At 40.2% G+C, this 26,470-nt stretch overlaps 2 protein-coding genes across 2 annotated transcripts in view; both read left to right on the top strand.

Moving 5' to 3' along the window:
• The window catches only part of wnt11f2 (wnt 11, family member 2), a 7,217-nt gene extending 355 nt beyond the window's left edge, over nt 1–6,862 (top strand). Inside the window, exons 2-5 of the mRNA XM_017684907.2 lie at nt 1,518–1,753; nt 2,676–2,953; nt 4,149–4,441; nt 5,256–6,862. Of these exons, the coding sequence (XP_017540396.1) occupies nt 1,518–1,753; nt 2,676–2,953; nt 4,149–4,441; nt 5,256–5,430 (982 nt within the window). The 3' untranslated portion in view covers nt 5,431–6,862. The remainder of the gene's footprint in view (nt 1–1,517; nt 1,754–2,675; nt 2,954–4,148; nt 4,442–5,255) is intronic.
• A 6,594-nt stretch (nt 6,863–13,456) lies between these two features.
• Nucleotides 13,457–20,889, top strand: igbp1 (immunoglobulin (CD79A) binding protein 1). Its single transcript, XM_017684908.1, has 6 exons — nt 13,457–13,679; nt 16,463–16,780; nt 18,314–18,509; nt 19,678–19,754; nt 19,974–20,083; nt 20,376–20,889. The coding sequence occupies exons 1-6, from the start codon at nt 13,489–13,491 to the stop codon at nt 20,522–20,524; spliced, it is 1,041 nt and encodes a 346-aa protein (XP_017540397.1). The 5' UTR covers nt 13,457–13,488; the 3' UTR covers nt 20,525–20,889.
• Nucleotides 20,890–26,470: the final 5,581 nt, after the last annotated feature.

Genomic DNA, 26,470 nt, shown 5'->3' with positions numbered 1-26,470 from the left:
GTTTGTATTTGAAATTTTTGATTAGGCTTTACTTTGGTTTTTACTTACTTTACTTACACATTCATTTTTGTTTGCAGTCAGTTTACAGTTTAGTTTTAGTTTTGTATTTTTATTTTTATTTGCAGTTAATTTGTTTTTCCAGTTTGTTTGTCATTGTTCTATTTTCAAGTTTTTAGATTAAAAAAAAAAATCCCACTTCTCATTGCTGCAAAATAGCCACCTTTCTATTCCTCATCACTAAAAATGATTTTATTTTCCTTTTTTTTATTAGAAAAAATGGGTCTGTTTTGCTTTTAATTGTTGATTCTCTTTAACCCTAACCCTATGAACTGTAAAGATGTGAACCAAAACACAATTTTGTTGCAGAAGTAAAAAAAAAAGAAAATCTTGTTGACTGTCTAATGTGTTGCGATAATAATTAGGATTAAAATACATATTCTGACAACAGTGTGCAGATAGACGATGTTTGGTGGGGGCATTATTTATAGATTTATCTCTAAACATTATCATGTTGTGGTGATGAGAATTTGTCACTTAATTGGAAAAATATTTCATTTTTTAATCAATGTATTAATTCTTGTTTATGTTTAATTATTCATCCAGGCATCGTTCAACAACATGTCATGTTCACAAGGATAACCCATGTGTTTTCCTGGGAGAGCTAAATTTAGAGTTTTTTTTTCTTCGTGTTCGCAGTGCTAGAGTGCACAGTTGACCAATCTTGCTGTGGCCGTCCACTGCTGTCCTGCACGCTTTAGTGTTGTTCTTGCTCACAGGCCTGATTGGACCTCTCTAAAGTCCTTCATGAGATTAAAATGTGAGTGCTAAAGCAAGAAAACACTAACATGTGGAGGTCACACTGTGCTGTGGCCTGCAAAGGGGGTTGGCAGGGGGGTCATTCAGTGGCCAAAATAGGCCACATGCCTGAGTGAAATAGGCTGAATTTAGTTTATTGTTTGTTATTTATGGGGACCAGTTGCGCAATATGCTATACAAACAACAAAGCACAATAAGCTTAAGATGATGTATCTTGTTGATCATTTTTTTAAATTGTGGTAACAGCAATTATTAACATAGGCATTGTAAATTGTGTGGCCACTTTATCAGAAACCCCTCCTCAGCTCGCTGTGTACGCTGTAGCCCATCTATCGATGTGCAGTTTGTATCGTACATCCTTTAGTCCTCCATCAATGGTCAGCCCCTGAGTCACTCCTGGCTATTTTTAGGACATGTCACTATCATGTCAGTCTCACTGCTATGCTGAGAATGGACCACTACCCAAATATCTAGTCCTTGGTGGTCCAATGGTGATGGTTTCTTTCCACTGAAGAATGGTGTGGAGAGGGGCTGATAAACTGCAGTAAAAGGTGGGCTAACTGGGCTGATAAAATGGCCAGCTTCCCAACAGGTGGACCCAATATACTAGCATCTGTAACACACTGTTCGCCATGTGTGGATGCTGCAGCAGATCATGCACCTTGTTTACATTATTTACAGTGTCTGTGATTGTTCTGCAGTGGTTTGGCATCCCGTGGTGTTCCTGCTAGTTGGAATCACACTCAGCACTGCAAGCTGCTCCATGCTCTGGCTCCAGACCAGCAGCAGCTCTGCAGGAGGAACCTAGAGCTGATGGGCAGCGTGGTGCAGGCAGCCGAACTGACCAAAACGGCCTGCCAAAGCTCCTTCAAGGACATGCGCTGGAACTGTTCATCCATCCAGAGTGCACCAAACTTCAGTCCAGACCTGGCCAAAGGTAAGACTGTCTACTATTGACACAACATCTAGAGTGTTTTGCTTTTTTTGTTTGTTTGATTACTGTAGTTTGGGTGGATTGGTTTAGGAGGTTTGCTTTGGTTTGTTGAAGTTGGTTCTATTTGTTTGGTTCAGTAGATTTGGTTTGATTGGGTTGGTTTAGATCAGTATATAAGTGTCATGTATAATATAATAGTATATTAGTGCTTGTGTTCAGTAGGTTTGGTTGGGTTGCTTGAGTAGGTTTACCTTAGAAGGTTTGGTTCAGTACATTTGGTTGGTTTGGTTCAGTAGGATTACCATGACTGGTTTGGCTCAGTAGGTTTGGTTGGTTTGGTTCAGTAGGTTTACTGTGATTGGTTTGGTTTGATTGGTTGGATTGGTTTGGTTTAGCAGGTTTGGTAGGTTTGGTTCAGTAGGTTTGATTTGATTGTTTGGGTTTTTTTTTGGTTCAGTATGCTTGGTTTGGTTCAGAAGGTCTGGATGGGTTAAGCCTTTGAGTCTGTTTTTGTTTTCTTGAATTTTTTATTTTTTTAAATCATTATGCTTGTTTTGGTTTGGTTTATTGAATTTAGTTTTGGTTTAATTTGTCGCTGGGATTGATTTGTTTACTTGGTTCACATTGGTTTGCTTGCTTTGCTTTGTTTCTTGGTTTGTGTTTTTGTTGTGTTTGTCATTGTTTTAGTAAGTGTGTTTGGTTAGTCTGTCGTTTTATTATTTGTTATTTTATCAGGCATTGACTACCAATGAGCCAACACACCCATCAAACTTTTCTATTGAGAGACAAATAAACTCAAATCACTATCAGCCGCAGAGAAAGTGTGTGAACAGGATTGAGGGATTGCATTTCATTTTAATGTATGGTTTGTTTGGCAGATTCATTGAACAACAGATCAAATAAACTCTCTCTTTCACTCTCTCAGGTACACGAGAGTCTGCGTTTGTGTTTTCTCTCTCTGCGGCTGTATTAAGTCACTCTATTGCCCGCTCATGTGCGTCTGGCTCTCTGCCCGGCTGCTCCTGCGCTCCGGCCCCAGCTGAGCAGGCCTCAGCCGATTTTCGGTGGGGGGGCTGTGGAGATAACATTCGATACGGGCTGCAGATGGGCTCGGCCTTTTCTGACGCGCCACTCAACAGCAGACGCTCTGGACCCCCAGCCGTTAGACTCATGCACCTGCACAACAATGCTGTGGGCAGACAGGTAAGAGTCGTCACCCAGTACAACATTAATAACATCTCCAAAAACAGAGTACAGAGATCTCAGGCATGAACTATTCTCTTATCTTTAGGAATATAGATATATCTATAGAAATAGAAGATGACTGCTAGTACTCATTTATCTGTGGTATACACTTTTCTACACTTTTCATAGACAACTGTACAGCTGCAATTAAGTTATTATATAACTAAGTGATTTTATACATCACAAAGCGCTTTTTATATGAAACGGTAGAAGCCGTATTGCCCCCTACGCTTCCTGTAGTGTATTACAGTCTGTCAGAGCGACTGTGTGGATCATATGAACATTATAGAGCTTTTTAAATGAAACAGTAGAAGCCGTATCGCCCCCTACGCTTCCTGTAGTGTAATACAGTCTGTCAGAGCGACTGTGTGGATCATATGAACATTATAGAGCTTTTTAAATGAAACAGTAGAAGCCGTATCGCCCCCTACGCTTCCTGTAGTGTATTACAGTCTGTCAGAGCGACTGTGTGGATCATATGAACATTATAGAGCTTTTTAAATGAAACAGTAGAAGCCGTATCGCCCCCTACGCTTCCTGTAGTGTATTACAGTCTGTCAGAGCGACTGTGTGGATCATATGAACATTATAGAGGATTTTTAAGTGAAACAGTAGAAGCCGTATCGCCCCCTACGCTTCCTGTAGTGTATTACAGTCTGTCACAGCGACTGTGTGGATCATATGAACATAATAGAGCTTTTTAAATGAAACAGTAGAAGCCGTATCGCCCCCTACGCTTCCTGTAGTGTATTACAGTCTGTCAGAGCGACTGTGTGGATCATATGAACATTATAGAGGATTTTTAAGTGAAACAGTAGAAGCCGTATCGCCCCCTACGCTTCCTGTAGTGTATTACAGTCTGTCAGAGCGACTGTGTGGATCATATGAACATTATAGAGGATTTTTAAGTGAAACAATAGTAGCAACCCTGCCCCCTACACCTCCTAGCATATTACAAGTAATTTTTGTATTTAGTGCCACCCATAACAAATTGATATATATGGCTATTAATTATTAATTTTATGACTTTTACATAGCACTGAATATGACTACATAGATTGGTGTGCCATGATCAGTGTTGAAATGCTTGGTAAATATGGGCCACATTAGCTGTGATTGGTTCATATGTTTATACGTGTCCTTGTTGTTGCAGGCGGTGCTGGACGCCTTGGAGACGAGGTGTAAGTGTCACGGCGTCTCCGGTTCGTGTTCGGTGAAGACCTGCTGGAAGTCCCTGCTAGATGTGGGTCACATTTCGGCTCAGCTGAAGACACGCTACCTTTCGGCAACTAAGGTGGTCCCACGCCAGATGGGGTCCCGCAGGCAGTTGGTCCCCCGGGAGATGGACGTGAGACCGGTGCTGGAGAACGAACTCGTCTACCTGCTCAGCTCACCTGACTACTGCTCACACAACGCCAAGCACGGCTCGTATGGAACGACCGACAGGTATCTACACTTTGAAACTGCATGACAGATTTATATCACAACACCTACGTTTAGAGCCAGTTATTAATTCAACCTAATGAGAAACTGTAGAGCAGGCTGGAAACTTATTCTCCAGTGTTAACTGTTACCTAATGCCTCAGTACAGCTCACACATGGCAGCCGTGGGCAGTTCTGTGTGATCCACAGTCCTAATCAATCGGTGTTATTGATGAGCGTTTAATCCGTCAGGGAGCTGTAGTGTGAGTGGATTAGGGTTAGGCATTAGCAGATCATCAGTAAGTTGAGAAAGTTGGGGAGAGGAGCGGTGGTTAAACATTACATAGCTGTTACACACACACACACACACACACACACACACACACACACACACACACACACACACTAAAACTGTAAGAGATACATAGGAGAAAAACGTTAGCCATCAAACTACAACAAGTAAATTATTAACAATTAATTCTTTTCAATTGAATCTTTTCGGTGAATGAACTAGATCCACTTCCTTGAATCAAACAATAATCAGAATCAGAATCACTTGTAAGATCTTTGTAGACACCCTGTAATTGCCTTATTAGGTTATGGTTACCATAACATAACATTTGCGGGATATTTGCTGTAGTTTGCTAATATCGTTTGCAATCAGCACACACAGCAATAAAATTATGATATGACTGCGAAGTATGAATAAATTTAAGTCCTAAAAAATGATTAATGCATATTTCAAATGCCACAATACCGATTTGTGCAAAGTTTGTAAAGCTAATGATTAGTACTTATACTCCATCTAAAAGCCAGTACATGTGTTTTCTCTACGCAGGCAGTGCAATAAGACGACGAGCGGCAGCGATAGCTGTGGGTTAATGTGCTGCGGCCGTGGCTACAACACCTACACCGAGCAGGTGGAGGAACGCTGCAACTGCCGCTATCACTGGTGCTGCTATGTCACCTGCAAGAAATGCCAATACACTGTGGAGAGACACATCTGCAAGTGAGCCGGAGAGAAAGACTGATACAGAAACGCCACCTATTCCACTTATTCTTCTCTTTCACACTCCCGAACTTTGTACCTCGCACGTGCTAAAGGAGGTGTGGGGTGCGCTAATTTTGGGAAATGGAATTAGACAAAAACCCCTGAAACGCCTGCAAACATGGAGACGAGTTTTCACGCTTGGTGTGTTTAAGTTTTCTAACTTGGCTAAACTTGGTAACCGCCAAGCTACACTTCTGCTATTAGAATAAGCTAAGCTAACATTAGTTACAGCTAAGCCTCACTTGGCTATCTAGTGACCTGCTATTTGGGCTAGATAGCATTAATTTAGCATGACGACGGCCAATCTACACGTAGCTAACCCGTTTTCTGTGCTGCTATACACTAAAAAATATGACTTAAACATAATATCAGCCAACCTACACCTAGTTAAGTAGCATACTGTGCTAAGATCAGGACAAAGTACAGTAACATTAGTTATTATGACTTGGCTAAACTTAATAACAGCCGGTCTACACGTGGCTAACTAGCAGGCTGCACTGCTCTTAGTTTAAGGTAGCCTAAATTAAAATGGGTTAATGTTGGCTGCCTTAAACGTTACTTTTGAGAGGTTTACTGCGGTTTTATTGATATCGTTTGCAGACACAATGATCAAATGATCGCACCTGGCTGTTTAACATAAGCTAAAGGTGTATATCTTGCACAGATATGCCTTTAGAGAGTTTAAAGGGAACTTCTGGGGTGCCTTTCTTTCCCGGAATTGGGAGACGCGGAAGCCGCAAGCACTGGATATATTTTGTTGGGATGCGAGGTTTGAGGAGGACCAGCTTGGAAGCCTTTGTGTGTTTGTTTTTGAGTGGAATTTCTCACAGGAGTGAAGAGTGAAGCACTGAGAGAAGAATGAGGGACTGAGAGAGAGAGAGAGTGATGAAAGAGTCAGATTCCTGGGTGGATAGACCAAACAATAGGATGGGCGAGAGACAATGGGCCGAGGTGTCAGACTGAAACTCCAGAGGTGGAAACAACTCAAACACTGATTAACCTGCCCCAGAAACCTCAGAGAAAGAAGAGAAAAGAGAGATGTGGGGGAAGAGCAGCGTTGTCTGCTGCTACTTTCTTTATTTATTTATCACTGATGTATCTCGCTTAAAGTGATAGTTTGGCAAAAAAAAAAAAATAATGATAAAAATCAGATCGACCCAGTTTTACCCAAACCTAAATCCAAACTGATCAGCTGAAACTTGCTCATTGTCTGAAGTTCGCTTCTTTAGTTTAAGATAATGTAGCTACATAATAAAGACCTACGCGCTCTTCAAGGGTTCTTTAGTAAAGGCAATGGTTCTGTTCAGAAGCAGGTGCTTACATGGTTGTTTGTTGAAATGGTTCTTCAGATGTACAACACATTCTCCAGCAATTTGAAGAACGATTTCACCATGCAAAGAACCATTTACCCATATATGGTTCTTTAAAGCACATATATGGGTCTATATAGCTGCAAAAGGGTTCCTCTATTGTTACAATTTCAAGCCTCTAACAATAGCAGAACCCTTTTTGATGCTATGTAGAACCATCTATAAAAAAGGTTCTGTAAAAAATCATATCCAACACATTCTCCATCAGTCTGAAGAACCATTTAACCATATATGGTTCTTTAAAGCACCTTTTAAAAAATGGTTCTATATAGCTCCAAAAGGGTTCCTCTATTGTTACAATGTCCAGCTTGTACCAGTAGCAGAACGATTTTTGGTGCTATATAGAACTTTTTTCATAAAGGTTCTGTATAGAATCACATACAACATATTCATCCATCTGAAGCACCGTGTCACTATGCAGAGCACGAGATGGTTCTATACACAACTCTTAGTTGTAACTAGAACCGCTGCCTTTACTAAAGGACACTAGTAGACTTGCTGATGCTGTTTGACCAGGTTTGCTATGAACATGGACTAAGGTACGTTAGTATAGCTAAAACCCGGCTAAAGGACCATAAATTAGACAGCAGTGCGTCATACGCCGCCAGCGAGTCTATTAGAGGCAAGCGTGTGGTGAGGGTGGTGGATAGTTAGCACCATGCTGATTAGTGGGGGTAGAAGATTCCCGTTAGCTCGTTAGCTACATTAGCTGCAGTGCTAAAATTAATAAGGCAAACATGTCTTGGCTGGTCAACTGGTTTGACCTAAGGGTCGGGGGTGGGGGTGGGAGTGAGGGTGGGGGGTTGTAAATCATGTTTTTTGACAGACTATCGCTTTAACAGTTACTGTACTGTAAATGTAAAAATGCTGAGTATATTGTACATTTTGCTGTATCATATGTAACTGTATTTATTTTATATATAAACTATATTTGTTTGTCTCAGCGCTGCTGTTGATGTCGTTAATGGTCATGTGACACATACATTACACGAGTGTGTGAATGTGCCCCCCCCACCTCCCCACCAGCCTTCCCCTGTGGGGGGTGGAGGGTGAAGGCAGGGGGTTTAAATGCTTGAGGTGAAAAAAACAGCAGTGGGTCACTTTTCAGTTCTCCCTCCTGAAAACATCAAAGAGTTCTTCAGGATATCAACAATTCACAGATTAGAGATTCAGATCAGCCAGAGAGAGAGAGACAGAGAGAAAGAGTAATAGAAAAAAAAGAGGGAAAGAGAAATATGTCACTGCTGTGGGAACAAAACCTCAGATCTCCAAAATGATAACTTTACAGGAGAAGGAATAAGGTTACTTTACTTTTAATGTAAATCTGTGGAAGCAGATTTTTTTTTTTTCATGTCATTGTGGGTCATTAATTAACACACAATGTAAAGAGCAAAAGCCACTTTAAAATTATATCAAAAGCTGAAAAAATGTATGTATGTGTATATGTGTGTGTGTGTGTGTATATATATATATATATATATATATATATATATATATATATATATATATATATATATATATATATATATATATATATATATATATATATATATATATATATTGAGAGACTGAAAAGCCTGTTTTGTAGATTCTTTTGTTTGAGGATTTGGCTGATTGTTATCTCACTATTACAGAATAGAGAGAGAGAGAGAGGTTTTAGAGATTAGTATAATCTACAGTAGAGATAATACAGGGAGAGATTACAGCTGCTGGGTTATTCACACCACAGAGAGAGAGAGAGAGAGATTAACTTTATCAGCTCACTTCAAACACTTACTCTGAGACACAGTCTGACTCACAGCTCATATTAATGCAAATCACATTTGCTTTTCTAATCACTAAACCTGCTGCTGAACCACCACAGAAGTGTAGTGCTTTTATTTTCTCTCTCTGTCTCTCTCTCTCTCTCTCTCTCTCTCTCTCTCTCTCTCTCTCTCTCTCTCTCTCTCTCTCTCTCTCTCTCTCTCTCTCTCTCTCTCTCTCTCTCTCTCTCTCTCTCTCTCCCCACCTGGTGTGTATGTGTGGAATGTAGTTCTGTATTTAACTCACTCCAGAACCCTGTTTACAGTGCAGCTGCAAACAAGTGTAAAATAGACTGGAGTTGACTCTTGATTGCGATTCCAAGTGAAGGGAATCAATGGTCGGTTCCAAAATACTGGCTCTTGATTCCAAAAGCAAAGAAGGTGTTCAGTGTGAACGCCCTCCAGAATTAAAATCCTGTTGAGATTTATGCTGCAATTTTCCCGCACGAGACCCAGAACAATTCCCAGGAAATTTAGCAACAACCTGGGATATTATAGCAATGGCCTAATAACACCTTAACAACCACCTGGGATACTATAGCAGAAACCAAGCCTGACAACCATCATGCAGTGCCCTACCAACAAGCTGGAACACCTTGGAGTACCTTCATAGCAACACAACCACAACTACTTGGGTCAACATTGTTGTGCAACAGCTGTAACTTTAGAAGTTCTATTAGCAACTCAACTGCATTCATAAGCTTCACCGTTCTAGTTTCATCTTTACCATCTTTATTCAGGTGCACATGTTCTTCTGAGAGAGCTCTGCAAGCTGAGTGAGTGAATGAGTGAGTGAGAGAGAGAGAGAGACAGAGAGAGAGAGAGAGAGATTGATGACCAAGCTGGTGTTCTCTGTTTCATCACTGTAGGTTCTTCAACCTGGGGGGTAAGACACACACATAGCAAATACCTTGCATACCTCTTTAACTGTTCCATGCTAAATCTGGTGGAGGTGACGGTGGTCACCCTGGCCTGAAACTGGAACAAAGCCTACTGCATGCTGGGAAAAAACTCACTTCCCCAAGAAAGAGCTTATTTTATTAATTTGTTTTGCATTTGTTTTGGAGAACCCGCAGCTTTCGTATGGGGAACCTTAAAGAAGACTCTTATTCACTGAACTGCTGGATCTGCATCCAGGGAACGCTGGAGGGGCTGGATGAACAAATGAATGGATGAATGGAGTAGTTAGGTTTGCTGGGTTAGCTTTCACTTGGTGGTTAGCTTTCTCTTGGTGGTTAGCTTTCACTTGGTGGTTAGCTTTCTGTTGGTAGTTAGCTTTCTCTTGGTGGTTAGCTTTCGCTTGGTGGTTAGCTTTCTGTTGGTAGTTAGCTTTCTCTTGGTGGTTAGCTTTCTCTTGGTGGTTAGCTTTCGCTTGGTGGTTAGCTTTCTGTTGGTAGTTAGCTTTCTCTTGGTGGTTAGCTTTCTCTTGGTGGTTAGCTTTCGCTTGGTGGTTAGCTTTCTGTTGGTAGTTAGCTTTCTCTTGGTGGTTAGCTATCTCTTGGTGGTTAGCTATCTCTTGGTGGTTAGCTATCTCTTGGTGGTTAGCTTTCTCTTGGTGGTTAGCTATCTCTTGGTGGTTAGCTTTCTCTTGGTGGTTAGCTTTCGCTTGGTGGTTAGCTTTCGCTTGGTGGTTAGCTTTCTCTTGGTGGTTAGCTTTCTCTCTGTAAAATTCTCTCATTTCTCAGCCATGTAATTCATGAAGATACTGCTTACATTTGCATGATGCAAGATTAGGACCAGCCAATTTACGTCGAAAGAGGAGAATGTTGGTGAAATGCATCACTCATTCAGCAGATATTGGAAAGGTTTTCACAATACATATTTTGTATTGGTATATTGTGGCCCACAAAAGTAAAGTTACTCCCTCATACAATGTTTCACTCACTAACACATCACGCGAGTTGCAAAGTGCTAAACTGTATTAGTAACTCTAGGAGAGAGAATATTATTTAGAATATTTTAAATAAAAAAAGCAAATAACCTGTTCAGCTTCTACAATTTGCTATTGCACTCGCACTGCAAGGCTAATATAGCTAATTATTACATTTACATTTACATTTACAGCATTTAGCAGACGCTCTTATCCAGAGCGACTTACAAGAAGTGCTTTGTCAATCTACAGAAAGCATCTTTGCTAGTTACCAATAGCTTAGAGAAAAAGACCGTCCTGAGCTCAGATACTGCTAGAAACAAATATGTCACTGCAGACACCAAGAGAAAAAGAAACAGAGTTGAACGCAGAACTCTGTGCCATTCAATGCAATACAATAACAATAAGATACAATACAATAAATAAAATAAGTGCAGCTTATAGTTCAATGCTCATTTAAGTGCTGTGTAAAGAGATGAGTCTTCAGTCTGCGTTTGAAGACTCTGCTGTTCGGACAGCCAGTGGGAGTTCATTCCACCACCTGGGAGCCAGTACAGAGAACAGTCTCGACGCTCGTCTTCCGTGCACCTTGAGGGATGGCGGGTCAAGCCAAGCTGTACTCGAAGCTCGAAGGGCTCGTGGTACAGTTTGAGATTTCACCATTGCCATCAAGTAGGTAGGGGCTGGTCCATTTTTGGCTTTGTAGGACAGCGTTAGGGTTTTAAATCTGATACGTGCAGCTACAGGAAGCCAGTGAAGGGAGCGCAGCAATGGGGTGACGTGGCTGAACTTGGGCAGATTGAAGACGAGTCGTGCTGCCACATTCTGGATGAGTTGCAGAGGCTTGATGGACTGCATGGGAAGAACTGCCAAGAGCGAGTTGCAGTAGTCAAGCCTTGAGATGACCAGAGACTGCACTAGCACCTGGGCGGCCTCTCGGGTGAGGAAGGGTCGGTTCCTCCGGATGTTGTACAGTAGATACCTGCATGACCGAGTCAGGTTCACGATGTGAGTCGAAAACGATAACTGGCCATCCAGGGTCACAATTATTAATGCAATTAGCATGGCTAACTGCATGCCTACATTTGTCTCCAACCGTGTGGAGCTCATTAATCTCTAATAACCTGTTAATGCAGTTTATCTATAAAAATGGACTGAAGTACAAACACAAATTGAGGTTAATGCGAATGTTTTTAGCTTTACTGAAGTACATTCATTTTTAAACTGTAGCTGTAAGTATATGGGGGGGGGGCAGTGCAGATTGGGTCTGTGTGTGTTTTCCATTAGCCACTGGGTTGAAAGTGTGTGTAGTGCAGGTGGAAAGGTTAAAGGTCAGGGTAAAAGGTCATGAATGAACTAGTCCGTCAATAAAGGGAAACGCAGACAGGAAAAAATTAATTTCAGGAGCAAAAACACTGAGAGTGTCGGAGCGTGTGAAGGTGCGAATGTGCGTTATAGTACAATGTTCAGTGTATATACTATAAATATATACGTGTAGGAGTGTATTACACCTCCGTTTACACACACACACATCCATCCATCCATCCATTTTCTAAGCCGCTTCTCCATCAGGGTCGCGGACACACACAAATATATATATATATATATATATATATATATATATGTAAAAACAGTGTTTCAGAACTAGAGAGCATTAACTACAGTTTTGTTCTAGACTAGGCAAGAATAAAGGAATTAATAAATGGTTTAGAATGAATAACTAACTAACTAACTAAGTAACTAACTAAGTAAGTAAGTAACTAACTAAATAACTAAAGATTGTTGCTGTTGTAGAGTGTGTATTTGCATCAATCAATCAATAAACAGGGACCGTAACTAGCTGCTGTAAAATAAATAATAAATAAATAAATAAATAAATAAATAAAGATCTAGCTGATGCTCTTCATGCTTTTTAGAATGAAGAAAATACTTGTAAAAAATAAGAATAGAGATCTTCGCTGCTGTAGATGGTCAGTGAATTAATACATAATTTCTATTCACTTTTTATTAACATCAGAAATTCAGCCTGAACAAGTTAAAATGTTACCAATAACAGTAAAAATATGAACATATAATGTAAAACATCAAGCTCCAACTTTTACTGGTATGAATGATAATTCAGCCTGTGAGATTCTCCAATCATACACAAAATCCACACATGTGACAGTTCAACTCTCATTCGTCAAAGATCAATTCAAAAGAAAAAAACTCCATGAAAATTTTAAAAAGATCTGCATAATTACGAAAAATACTGAGTCAGAGCTGCTCACAGTGGTGGTGATAGGAACCAGACGTCCCCCTCTAAAAGCTCCTCACAGAAAGTTCCTACATGAAGTGAATTCACTGCCCGATGACCTGTTTTATGAGAGTTTTGTGTGATGGAGGGATACGTAACATGCAGGGCGCTGTGAGGCAAAATAGTCCCCAGAGAAAACGGATTATTTCAGATTTTCCTCTATTTTCCCATCATCCATAAAACTCAGAAGCGTGTTCTGATTCCAGATGCAATTAATGGTTTAATAATAATTATTATAATTATAAGATCTAGTGGTCTGTAATGGCATTTCCACCATCATTTAATTCTAATGGTTCTAATGGTCTTGCTTCAGCAGGGCTGGGAAACACACACACACACACACACACACACACATTTTCTAAGCCGCTTCTCCCTCAGGGTCGTGGGGGGGGTGGAAAACACATCATGATCATTTTATGTTAATGGCAATAATTCAGTTAGAGACGCCAAACATTGAATGGGTTAGTTTTTTCCCAGTGATGACAGGAGGTTATGAAAAGAAGACTTTGCTGCGAAATTTGGAAATGTTACTGGACCTGCCCTTTAAAAGCCACGACGCCTTGCCCTTTGTCGCCATCCGGCGGCCATAATATAAAACTACAGCCAAGAAAAGCGGAACGGAAAAGATGAGCGTCAGAGACGGAGGCCGCCGAGGACCAATCTCGCCGCTGAAAGGAGAAAGATGGCGGGTGCTGAGGGAGAGGCTGAGGCTCCGCGGCTCTCCGAGCTGCTCGACGGCGGATGGAAGTTGTACGAAGAGGTGGAAAACACCTCGGAACCCAGCGGATCCAACCCGGTCCAGGTGAAGGTGAAGCGGGGCATGAAGCAGCTGGAGGAGGCGCTTAGCATGGTGGAGCAGCTGGACCTCTTCAGGTAAAGAAAACGAGAAGAAGAAGCCCAGCAACTCTCCGGTCCACCTTAAATGGCGCGGCAGGTACATTGTGGCGCATTTGACGCCATGCGGTAACTGCGGCGCCATTTAAGGTGGACCGGAGAGTTCGAATGAGATGCAACCTCAGCGTCGTAAACATGACTGCGTTTACGTTTTTTAATAATCTGGCGCTAAAAGAGGTGTTTTATTAATCTGATAATCTGCTAATCTGTACACCTAAAGCCCGTTTCTCGTCTTGGGGTTAGCACAACACGGAGCACAGCCGCTAGCTAACGTTAGTCAAAAGACATTCTTGCTTTAATTTCGGATAAACAGTGAAATTTAAGGATGTCTTACATGTTTCTTGTCAAAATAAAGACAAAACACCGCCACATTTTCCAAGCGTGGACCTTTTTGTAGTTATATTAACCTTTTGATGTGTTTTCTGGAGGTACGTTGGCTGGCTAGCTAGCCGCTTCATACGGGGTTATCGATTTGGTGATCCGGTTTTTTGAAGGACCGTTTTGGTTCAGTAAAGAGCGAAATTCACTGAGTTTGGCCTCCTTAACATAAATAATGACCTTCAATGTGCTTCTTCAGGCTTAGCACTGGAGCTACAGGGCTAATGTAGCTGTATAAACATTGGTTAAATAGCGGAGAGTCAGATGTCCATATTGATGTTATCTTACATTGTTATTGTAGTTTAATGTAGTTAAACAGCCTCCACGGGAACAAGCTTTGGGTCATCTTCTCCTGTTCACATAACAACGTCATCTGCCAATTTTCACACCGATCAGTTAGATAATTCTCCAGATTTGCCCCAAAGACATTCATTCATTCGTTCATTCATTAAGAGTAGCTTCTTTCATCATAAGTGTTTGTGGTTGGTGAGCTGATCAGAATTCACTCCTGTATTATTTTAATCTCCTCTTGGTGTTTAACACAGCAGATAAACGGCTCCCAGTGATGGTGAGCCAGGCTAAAGTACAGCCTCCACACAGGGGGGTTAGTTCAACACACTGTAACGGAGACTCGAGGTGGGCGATACGGCAAAAATATGATGTCACGATACTTCTAGAAATTATGACGCGTGATACATAACGACATTTTTTTTAGTTGGAACAGAGCAAAAAAAAAACTGTGATAACTGTGAATGCAGTGATTTTTGTTCAGTATTTGGCACTAAATCCAGTTAAACAGCATGAATGAGCATGAAACATAATGAAGCACACAGCTGGTCAGAGTCGACAGGCACCGACAGGATCCACAGTGTGTTCAGAATAGCGTATTGTATTGTATTGTTACAATATTTATTGTAATAACAATATAAATTGTCATATTGCCCGGTCTTAACACCAAAGCAAACAATCAGAGAAGACAATTTACCACCACATATGTTCAGAATAGGGCATTTTGTTGTCAGTTTCTATTCACTGCTCCTGTTATCCTCAAATTTACTGACACATTTTTTCCCTGGGCTCAATTCGACGCCAGCAATTTAAACCTAAGGCAAATATCAAAGTTGTGGTGGGAAATTTGCCCCATGTGGTGTGAATTTTCTGTGGTTCTCACACTACGGTTAGGTCGGGGCGTTAAAGCAGAGGGCAGTTTTATGAAAATTCTAAATTAAAATTATAATTTGCATGTTATAGTGATATAGTTATATATGATATGATATATATGATAAATGTGTAAAATGTTGATATTTCTTGTTTTATACAGCAAAAGCTACCTGGGGTCAAACTGTTAAATTAGGAAAATATAAACAAAAAATGTGTCAAGGCTTGGTGATAAAATGATAACGATAATTATGATCTAGCTTTTCCTCGATAGAGCGAAAAGACATGTTCGATAAATTTTCGGTATGATACACCGTTCTCACGTTCAGCAACAATCCTGGTGGCGTTTTCTACTGCAAGGAAAGTGTCGCTACTCTGCTGTTGCCAGAAGAGGGCGCACTTCCGAGTTTTTCGACGATTAGATGGAGGGGGGCTCCAGTAAGAAGAGTCTTTTAACAACAGCTGAAACGGGAATTATACGTTCCCTCTTTGAGTGGAGCGACCGGTGATCTGTTCTCCTGTGACCAAGTGTGAGTGACAAGATCAGTGGTGTTACTATTTTGATCTACAGTGAACTCGCCTCTTTCTGTATATCCTAAAGCTTTAGCAATGTTAGAGCACAAAGTCATATTTCAGCGTTACTGCATTCCCAAGCAGTGAAAGTGAGAGTAAGAAGTGGACCATGTGACTTACAGCCCTGATTTAAACGACAGTAAACTGAGGAAGCTGTGAGGCTTTGGAGAGCGGGAGAGCGCTGTCTTTCCAGGCTAGCTGCTTTTAGCCGCTGGCTAACTTGAAGCAGCTCCGTCACTCAGACAACACAGGGAACTGATGATACTGTAGATCAAACAATGTAGCGAAAAGTCGTACTCTGAGTTTAAAACGGCAAAAATCAGCCGTCAAACTTGAAAGAAATAATGAATTGACACTTATCGTGATCTGTATCAATATGAATGATATGAATTTAGTTTATCGTCATAACATTTTTGGCCACATTGCCGAGCTCTAGTGTCAGTCATTTAATTCGAGATGTTAAACATTGAAGAGAGTCATATTGACCCCAAATATCATCGGAGGATTCACAATGTACCCAGTTTCGCTCATGACTATCATTACCCTGTGGAACACGTTGAATGCTGCCAGCAGATGGCGCAGTTCTGCTCTTGCAGTGAGTTTTTCATAGTGTTGAAGACTGTGTGCTTGTGTTTCCTCCGCCCGTATTGTAGCCGTAATGAAGAGCTGGACGAGGTCGCCACAGCTGACCTGAAGTACCTGTTGCTGCCGGTGTTGCTGGCGGCACTGACGCTGAAGCAGGTGAGCGCGGCCCAGCGGCTGGAGCACGTGCAGAAAGCTCGCCAACACTTCCTGGACTTCTTGCGCAGGTGTAAAGATTACGGCATCGGCAGCTTCCACATGCCTGCGGACGGCGAGCATGCAGAGGCCACGCCCACAGAGGCAGAGTCGGACTCTCCGGTCCCTGTTCCGCGGCCCCAGCAGCCTGATCTCATCGCCATGGCAACACAGAGGCAAGCCAAAATCGAGAGGTGAGCTGAAGTGATGTAAGCCACTGCAGATGAAGGCGAATGATTTCAGTGTCAGAAAATGTGCAGTTAATTTAAGATGTAATGTGATCGATTTCTTTGATTTGGCTGTGTTTAATTAATCTCTAATTAATTAAATGACAACCTTAAAATCGTCCCATGAAAACATCAAACACAGCACTGCATTGTTTATAAACAAGTTTTTAGGCTTTATTAAAAGGAGGAAAATGCAGTCTAAAATATGATAATGTAATATACTTTTATAATACTTATAATACTACATAAAGTGACTATGCACACTTAAATATGTTGGTTCTTCAAGGGTTGTTTGTGAAAAGGGTTCTATATAGCATCAAAAAGGATTCTTCTATTGTCACTAGCTTAACATCGTCACAATAGCAGAACCGTTTTTGGTGCTATATGGGAGTGGAAGAAGTGGCCTGGCTCACAATCAACATTCCAGTGCCAAAGGTGTTCAGTGGGGTTGAGGTCAGGGCTCTGTGCAGGCCACTGGAGTTCCTCTACACCCAACTGGTCAAACCGTGTCTTTATGGAGCCGCTTTTTGCACAGTGGCTCAGTCATGCTGGAACAGTAAAGGCTCTTCCCCAAACTGCTGACACAAAGCTGGAAGCAAATAATTGTCTAAAGTGTCTTTGTGCTGTAGAATTAACCTCACTCTTCACTGGAACCCTGAAAAACAGCCCCATGGTATTATTCCTCCTCCACCAAACTTTACAGCTGGCACAGTGCAGTCAGGCAGGTAATGTTTTCTTGGCCTTCGCCAAATCCAGACTCGTCCATCAGACTGACAGATAGAGAAGCACTTTACAGAATATGTTTCCACTGCTCAAGTCCAGTGGTGGCGCTTTACACCACTCCAGCCGACGCTTGGCGTTGCGCATAGTGATCTTAGGCTTGTGTGGAGCTGCTCAGCTGCTGCGCGCTTCACACTTGTTCTGTGAGTCCCATTTCATAACAGTAGCACTTACAGTTGACAGGGGCAGTTCTAGCAGGACAGACATTTCACAAACTAGTGACCAGTTCTACTGCCAGGTGAATGCCTCCATTTGTCTGTGGAGACTGGATGGTTGTTTTATTTCATACACCTGTTAGCAGTGGGTGTAGTGGAAATGCCTGACCTCAGTAATTAGTTTATAGAGCTCACAGACAGAGGTTTGTGTGCAGAATGAATCCCTTATCATTATTGACGTTTTAATGGTTTATTTGTTTTGTCTTTGTAGAGGTTTAGTTCCTCTTTCAGGGTAAAATGACTGAGTCAGGTAGATTTTCATTATTTCAATATTATTATTGTCATTAAATAGTGTGATATCATGTATTGTGAACATATTCAAGTATTGTGATGTTTTTGCGATGTATTGGTATCGTGATGTGTTGCTCATCTAGAAATATTAGTAATTTATTTAATTATATAGCACAAATAAGACTATATAAAATAAATGGAAATTAAATATAAATAAACAAAATAGTCTGTTTAAAAAATTGCGTATGGTGTAAAACGTCTTCAAATCTTCCAGGTTTAAGCAGCGTAAGGAGGCAGAGGCGAAGCTGGCCGAGCTGCGCGTTGCAGTGGACGGCGGCTCGGCGGACGATGAGGTGCTGAGGGAGTTTTACCTGCTGCAGGTGCGCAGGTGGATCACCATCGCCATCGAGGAGATCGACTCCATTGACCAGGAGATACCGATCTTGAAGAGGATGGACGTTCTCAAACAGGTCCTTTAACAGTCCCTGCAGCGCTGCGTGGTGTTTCTGCAGTTTAGCATCATAATATGCATATAATATATAAATTTGTCATCACAATATCAAATATTTCAGGCGTCAACAGTAAAGATAAAAAAAAATAACAAGTATCAAAATTGAAAAAAGTGAATATATGCATTAGTAAAGTTTGAGTTAATATAAGTGAAGTTCATAAATTTGCTTTAAAAACACTAACGATCTCAGACCTTGATAAAGATAAGATGCATTAATGAACTTGGCATTATGAAAGCAAGTGTTATTAAAAACACTAATAAAGATGATGAGCATCAATGAAGTTAAGTTAGTATGAAGAATTAATTAGTTAATAATGAGACAAGTGAGCATTAATAAAGTTAAAAAGATAAGCATTGATGAAGATAGCTATAATTAATAAAGAGCATTGGTGAAGATAGCTATAATTAATAAAGAGCATTGGTGAAGATAGCTATAATTAATAAAGAGCATTGATGAAGATTGAGAAGTGAGAAATTTAGGTTAAAAAGATTAGTTTGCAATAATAAGGTTAATTATTGAGTATGAGGTGTTAATTCAGTAATAAATTAATAAGTTAGCAAAAATAAAGTTACAGTTTGCATTAATGAAGGTAAAAGTTAGTATTTATAAAGAAAAGTTTATATGAATAAAATGAGCTGTAGTATTAGAAGTGATCATAAAGGAAGTTAAGTTGGCATTAAAGAAGTTAGCATTAATAAATTTCAGTAAATAAAGATTATGATAATAAGCCCATGAGATTAAGATAATGAGCCCATGAAAGAATGAAGTTAATAAATTTGCTTTAGTAAAGTTAACATAATTATTTTGAGTTAACACATATAAACTTAACGAAGGCACATTTACAGAAAGGAAGCTAAGTGTTTAGTTTTTATGGGTTTATGTGAATTTCCCCGCTGTGGGACTAATAAAGGATTATCTTATCTTAAAACTCGAACTGTTATATTACGCCGAAATATGGGTATAAATAATGTATCATCCAGAACTAAATCTCTGCTTTATGCTCACACAAAGTCTGAGAAACCAGCATTAATATGACTTGCTTTAAACAGTCTTATTTTAGCTACTTGAAACATTTCATTCTAGATCCGTATAAATCTGCTGTTGAGAAATTCTCTCTCCTCTTCAGAGTCCAGCTCAGCCTCCTCAACCAAGAAGACCCCCAATGAAGCCCTTCATTCTAACTAAAGATGCCGTACAGGCCAAGTATGTGTTTGTGTGTCTGTCGGTTGTCGATGATGGTGGAAAATATTTTAGGGTGATTTACTTAAACAACGTCTGCCTGTTAGATCAGCCAGAGATTTGTAGCTGCATAATTACTGTGTTTAACTGAATTGAGTCACTGGACTATTTTGACCCTATATTAGGTCTCACTGTGGCTGTGCACCTGAGCTATTCGCTAATTTGTATCTGTTTCTGTCTCAGGGTATTTGGAGCAGGTTACCCAAGTCTTCCCACGATGACAGTGGATGACTGGTATGAGCAGCACAGGAGAAAAGGATGCTTACCTGACCAAGGAATACCCCAGAGTGCAGGTACGTGCGCCCGTCCGTCCGGAGTGCGCCCGTCCGTCCGGAGTGCAGCCCGCCCGGCTGGCATTCCTTTAATGGACAATTCTTTTTGCGTTTTATATTGTTTGTATATACTTTGGTGTTTTATGGTAGCTCACATACACCCACTGCATTTACTGCTGTTTTATTTGAAAAATCTTTAATTTAGGTTTTAATAGGATTTCTTTGTTTTATGTTTAGTTACTGCTTAATAAACCCATTATTGTTATTATAGTTTTCTCACCTGCTGTCTCTTTGCTGTAATGTGTCTCCATAGCGGATGTGGACGCAGAGGAGCGAGAGAGGGAGGAGAAAGAGCGCAGAGAGGAGGAGGAGGATGAGGAGGCCTTACAGAAGGCCAGAGACTGGGACAACTGGAAGGACACGCACCGGAGAGGATATGGCAACCGCAAGAACATGGGCTGAGCACACACCCTCACACACAACACGGCAGCAAAGACTTTGGATGGCCTTACACACACACACACACACACACCCACATATACCCACACATATACCCAAACACATACCCACACACCCACACACATACCCTCTCTCTCTTAAGGACATGTAGAGCAGAGGATCTGGCAACCCTTATAGTGTGTATGAGAGAGACTGTAAAGACACTGGATGAGTTTAAATACTTAAACACTTTAACCTGCATATACAGTACTGCGCAAAAGTTTCTGCCACCTGACGTTATATTTAAAAAGCGGTTTATCTGGACAGTAAGTGTGAAGTTTCTCATGAAGCACTGATGTCAAACGATTAAAATAATTCATTGTGATTAATCGCACTTGTCTTAATTGCTCAGATTTAACCCTAAAGAAATACATGTTCCATTTATAAAGCAGTGCATTGTGCTCTGGCTGTATGAGCGAACAAAACAAGCTTCATCAGAACGTATTTATTATTATCTGATAATTCAGTAACATTATTTTGAACTATTATTATTTCAGACCTGAACAGGGGGATTGTGATTTTCAGAGTGACACAGCTTTCCGTCTTCATCACTGACATCCAGTGAGAGAGCAGCCGTGTTTGCATGTTCCAACCAATGAGTATATATATCATATATACAGTCAATGAGTGCTTGTATCACATCGTCACTGTCCAACGAAGGACAAGTATTTCCAAACTATTAATTTCCCAGGAGAAGACAAAAACGCTCTGATTCTTCAGTGTGAAGAGATTTTATTCCAAGTGATTTTAGAGCATTTCTATTGGTCCATCCATAATGAAATTTTAACACAGCGCATAGGACAGCTGGTGTTTTTAAACAGTGTAGACAACTAAAAATCGACAAAAGTGAAGATACGTTGTAGATCATATGGTTGGTGTGTGTGTGTGTGTGTGTGTGTATATATAGTCAATGAATGTATACATCATATACATTCATTGACTGTACAAATGATGTTCATATATGTACAGTCATTGATTATATATATTACATATATACAGTCAATGAGTGTATGTGTCATACCATATATAGTCAATAAATGTAAATCATATACTCATTGACTGCACAAATGATTATGTACGGTGAATGTGCACACACATGACCGTAAACGCTTCATACACAGTCAATGAGCTTATATATACCATATATAGTCAATAAATCAGATATACTATTTCACTGTACAAATGATATATATGTACAGTGAATTTACACTCAGGCTGCATAAATCATGTTTCATACACTTAGTAAGTGTATACAGTCGATGACTATGTAAAATGTATATCACACATACGGTCAGCAATTCCCTGCATGATTGTAGTTTCTCTCTCGTTTATTCAGCTCATAGATTCTTGCTACAGTGGAGATTCTCGAAGGGAAGCGGAGTCATAAAGGAACTTGGTGTTTACAAATTCCATTATTTAAAGAAATGAGACACTAAAAAAAGTCGCAGTGTCTTGGCAACACTGGGGAAAAAAACAAAACATGCCGCGCCCTGCAGCTGAGCTTCAACTTGCGCCAGCAGCGCTTAAAAACAATCACTCGTGTTAAAATTATATTAATTAAACGTCAACTTTGACACAACTAGATTAAAAACATAGTAGGTTAATGTGCTAGTTTAACCATTTCCTGCCCATCTCCACGACCCAAGGAAGTCCAGTATTACTGGTAGTTATCATCCAATACCTGCTTAATCAATACTTCATTAACTTGCGTTAAATTGAGATTTTTCACTGCCATTTAAATTTTGTTTTCTATAATTTAAGCTTGAGTCAACATCTTTCTTTGAGTACTGAATGCTGAATGTACTGAGCCAGACTGCCAGTTAGTTGTGGTTGTGATGTCACAGAACATGAGTGTTTGCTTATTTCTGATTGGTCCAGCTGTGCTACAGCTGTTTTATGAACTGTGATATTGGGTTAAAGTTCCCTACTTAAAACGGATGCTGATGAGAAATAAGGTTAAAATTAAAATTGCAGCTGTATCTTTTTTTTTTGCGATTTCAATTAAAAACTGATTAATCACTCAGTCCTACACTCATCAAAAAGATGGTTCTTCAAGGGTTCTTTAGAAAAGGAGGGAGTTCTTTTAGTAAGTAAAACTTTCTGGAAAAGTGCTATAAATAGTGACTCACAAAGTGCTTTACAAAATCCAAATAAAATACAAGACAGTTAAGGTCATTATGATCATGTACTCAAATAATTAATACACACAGTTTAAATGCTCAACTGCACACCGCCTTATAAAGCACATTGATCAAAAGCTGTTAAAAGCAAGAGAATAAAAATAAGTCTTTAAACGTTTTTTTAAAACCTCAATTGATTCAGAGAGTCTGACATCAGTAGGAAGATTATTCCACAATTTTGGGGCATAAACTGCAAAAGCCTGGTCCCTCTTTGACTTTAGGTTAGTACGAGGAACAGTTAGTAACCCCTGATTTGAAGACCTTAAAGTTCTCGCACTACGAGGAAGACGTAAGAGCTCAGTGATATCAGGCTGTTCATGACGAGGCTCCAGCATACAAGTAAGCATTAAAATTTAAAATCTAATCTATAGCTTACAGGCAACCAGTGTAGAGAAGCCAATACTGGTGTAATATGATTCCTACGCTTTGTCCTAGTGAGAAGACGAGCAGCTGCATTTGGAACAAGCTGTAGACGAGCCACCTCTCCCAAACGGGTGGAGACAAAAGCATGAATAATTTTTTTCAATGTCAGAAAAGGGCAGGAAACTTCTAAGTTGAAAAAAGCAGGATTGAAGAAGCTTCTTGATGTGTAAGGAGAAACTGAGGTGGGAGTCAGAACAATTTCAAGCTTAAATGGTTCCTTGCATGGTGAAATGGTTCTATATGGCACTGAAAAGGGTTCTACTGTTGTTACAACACACTTAATAAAGAAGGTTCTTCAGGGGTTCTTTGTGTTCATGATTGTATGTAGAACCATTATCTTTACAACAGAACCCTTTGTGTGATTAACGGGTTCTTTGCATCATGAAAGGGTTCTTCAGACTGATGGAGAATGTGCTGTAGATGGTTCTATATAGAATCTTCTTATATGACCAAAAAGAGTAACACTACAAGAGCAGAACCCTTTTTGGTGCTATATAGAAACATTTTCAGAAAGGTTCTTTGTAGAACCATGTACAACACATCAATCTCATGAATCACTAAACTGTACAAAGATCCATTTAATCAGGAGATGGTTCTGTATAGAGCCGTTTACCGCTGATGTTTACTGCGCTGATGCTGATTCTTTGACTGAGAGGATCCGAAAACTGATGTGAGGCATTTGATTGGCCACTTTGTTTCATGGCTGATGGCGTTTGCACGATTAGTTTAATGATTTATTATAAAGTTCATGTAAATAATACTAGTGAGTTTCAGTAATGGATCTACTCAAGAACTAAATCCGGTATCGACACTCGGCCCACCGCTTCGCTAAACTGGCCGGTTGTTTAAGGCTGCGAAATAGGAGCTCCGGGTGTGAGCTGTTTATGGTGTTTTCGGAAGTCACAGCTGTCTCACCCCATAGAAAAGAAACTATAATATTTCTACATAATACATTGATGATATTGGAATTCTTTTTGGAAACACACTTTCCATCCATAACCATAATTGGCTTGTATCGGTCACCAACATTTCAGAAACACGTAATACCTTCATGGGAAGATTTTGATCGTTCTTAAATCCCCTTCAGCTTCATCCAGAATACAGAGTGATTTTAAAAGGAGTCCACATCATGATTTTATATCCAGTCTGCTGCAAATTTGTCCAGGAAACGTCTCTCAATGTTACATAAAACAAGTTATAACCTGAGCTGAAGTCAAATAAATTATTGGAAAATTTTAGTGCTGTACATAAAATCCAATTCAACCTAAAAATCACAGTTTCACCAAAATTTCTGAAATATGTAAGACTGCATTTAAATTCCAGAACTTTTTGAAATCTTTCCAAATACTGTTGAGTTTGCTTTAAATTCTTAGAAATAAGATTTCATTGATACACAAAACCATTAACTTGTTTTGAATTGAAAGTCAAATGTTTTAGTTCACTTTCAGTTTATTTTTGTTTTGATATTGGAAAATGTTACAGCGCAGTATGTAGAAGCACTTACCATCTAAATAAAGAGTAAAAATCAACACAGAATTACAACTTTTTTTATAACCTGTTCTCCCTGCATTGTTAATATAAAAAAGCATGAAACGTTTGTAAAATGTGTCTACATGCCCAGTTGTCGTCGTCCCTCCCTGGTGTCATGTGATTCATTAGTTACAGGGTTCCAGGTGTGAATGGGGAGCAGGGATGTTAAATTTGGTGTTTTGGGTTCAGTTCGTTCACACTGGCCACTGGATTTTCAACATGGCACCTCATGGCAAAGAAGTCTCTGAGGATGTGAGAAACAGAAATGTTTCTCTCCACAAAGACGCCTAGGCTATAAGAAGACTGCTAACACCCTGAAACTGAGCTTTAGCACGGTGGCCAAGGTCATACAGCGGTTTTCCAGTCCAGGGTCCACTCGGAACAGGCCTCTCCAGGGAAGCTGACGTGCAAGAAAGCCCAGAAACAGTTTGCTGAAGACAAGCAGTCCAAGAACATGGATCACTGGAACCATGTCCTGTGGTCTGACGAGATCAAGATAAACTTGTTTGGCTCAGATGGTGTCCAGCATGTGTGGCATCTCTTGCCTATGGTCAAGCATGGTGGTCTGGAGCTGTGGTTCATTGAGGGAAACCTGAGTTCCAACGTGTACTGTGAAGAATACGTAAGAAGGACGTCTTACCTTCATGTGTGTTTTGGACCATTTTTCAATTTCTTCAATTTTTATCGAAACACACATAAAACAGTTGTAAAAATGTCTCCATGTGGTGTATTTTGTTAATTCTTCTTGAAACAATGTTTTCATTGTACACCGTAAACATCATGACCTGTAGTTTTGGTGTGCTTTTCCAACAGTTTTAGTGTAATTTTTGTTGAAATCATTGAGTGTCACAGAACAGTATATTGAATCACTTACCATCTAAATAACATGTAAAAATCATGTTGGATTTTTCAACAAAATTGCTGAAATATGTAAAGCTATAAGGGCGGCATGTAGCGCTGTCCCCTCACAGCGAGGAGTGCCGGGTTCAATTCCCCGGCCGGGTGACCGTTCTCCCCATGTCTGCGTGGGGTTCCTCTGGGTTCTCCGGTTTCCTCCCGCAGTCGAAAGACATGCAGTCAGGCCAATTGGACATGCTACATTGCCCCTGGGAGTGAGTGACTGTCTGTGTCTGTCTGTCTGCCCTGCGATGGACTGGTGACCTGTCCAGGGTGCATCCTGTCTTCCGCCGATGACCGCTGGGATAGGTTCCAGCACCCTCTGCGACCCTGAGGGAGAAGTGGCTTAGGAAATGGATGGATGTAAGGCTATAGTCTTACCTTCAGGTGGGTTTTTGGACCGTTTTTAAATTTCCTCAATTTTCATCAAAACACACAAGAAACAGTTATAAAAATGTCCCAGTGTCGTTTATTTTGTGCAAATTCTTCTGGAAACAATGTTTTCATTGTACACCATGAACATCATGACCTGTAGTTTTTGTATATTTTTCAAACAAATCTAGCATAATTTTTGTTGAAATCACTGAAAGATGTCAGAGAACATTATGTTGAATCCTTTACCATCCAAAGAATACATAAAAGTCATGTTGGATTTTTCATCAAAATTGCTGAAATACGTAAGGCTATAGTCTTACCTTCATGCGGGTTTTTGGACCGTTTTTAAATTTCCTCAATTTTCATCAAAACACACAAGAAACAGTTATAAAAATGTCCCAGTGTCGTTTATTTTGTGCAAATTCTTCTGGAAACAATGTTTTCATTGTACACCATGAACATCATGACCTGTAGTTTTTGTATATTTTTCCAAACAAATCTAGCA

The sequence above is a fragment of the Pygocentrus nattereri genome, chromosome 23 (genome assembly GCF_015220715.1).
Source record: "Pygocentrus nattereri isolate fPygNat1 chromosome 23, fPygNat1.pri, whole genome shotgun sequence".
NCBI classification, from domain to species: Eukaryota; Metazoa; Chordata; class Actinopteri; order Characiformes; family Serrasalmidae; genus Pygocentrus; species Pygocentrus nattereri.
This window is presented reverse-complemented; position numbering and strand designations above follow the sequence as displayed.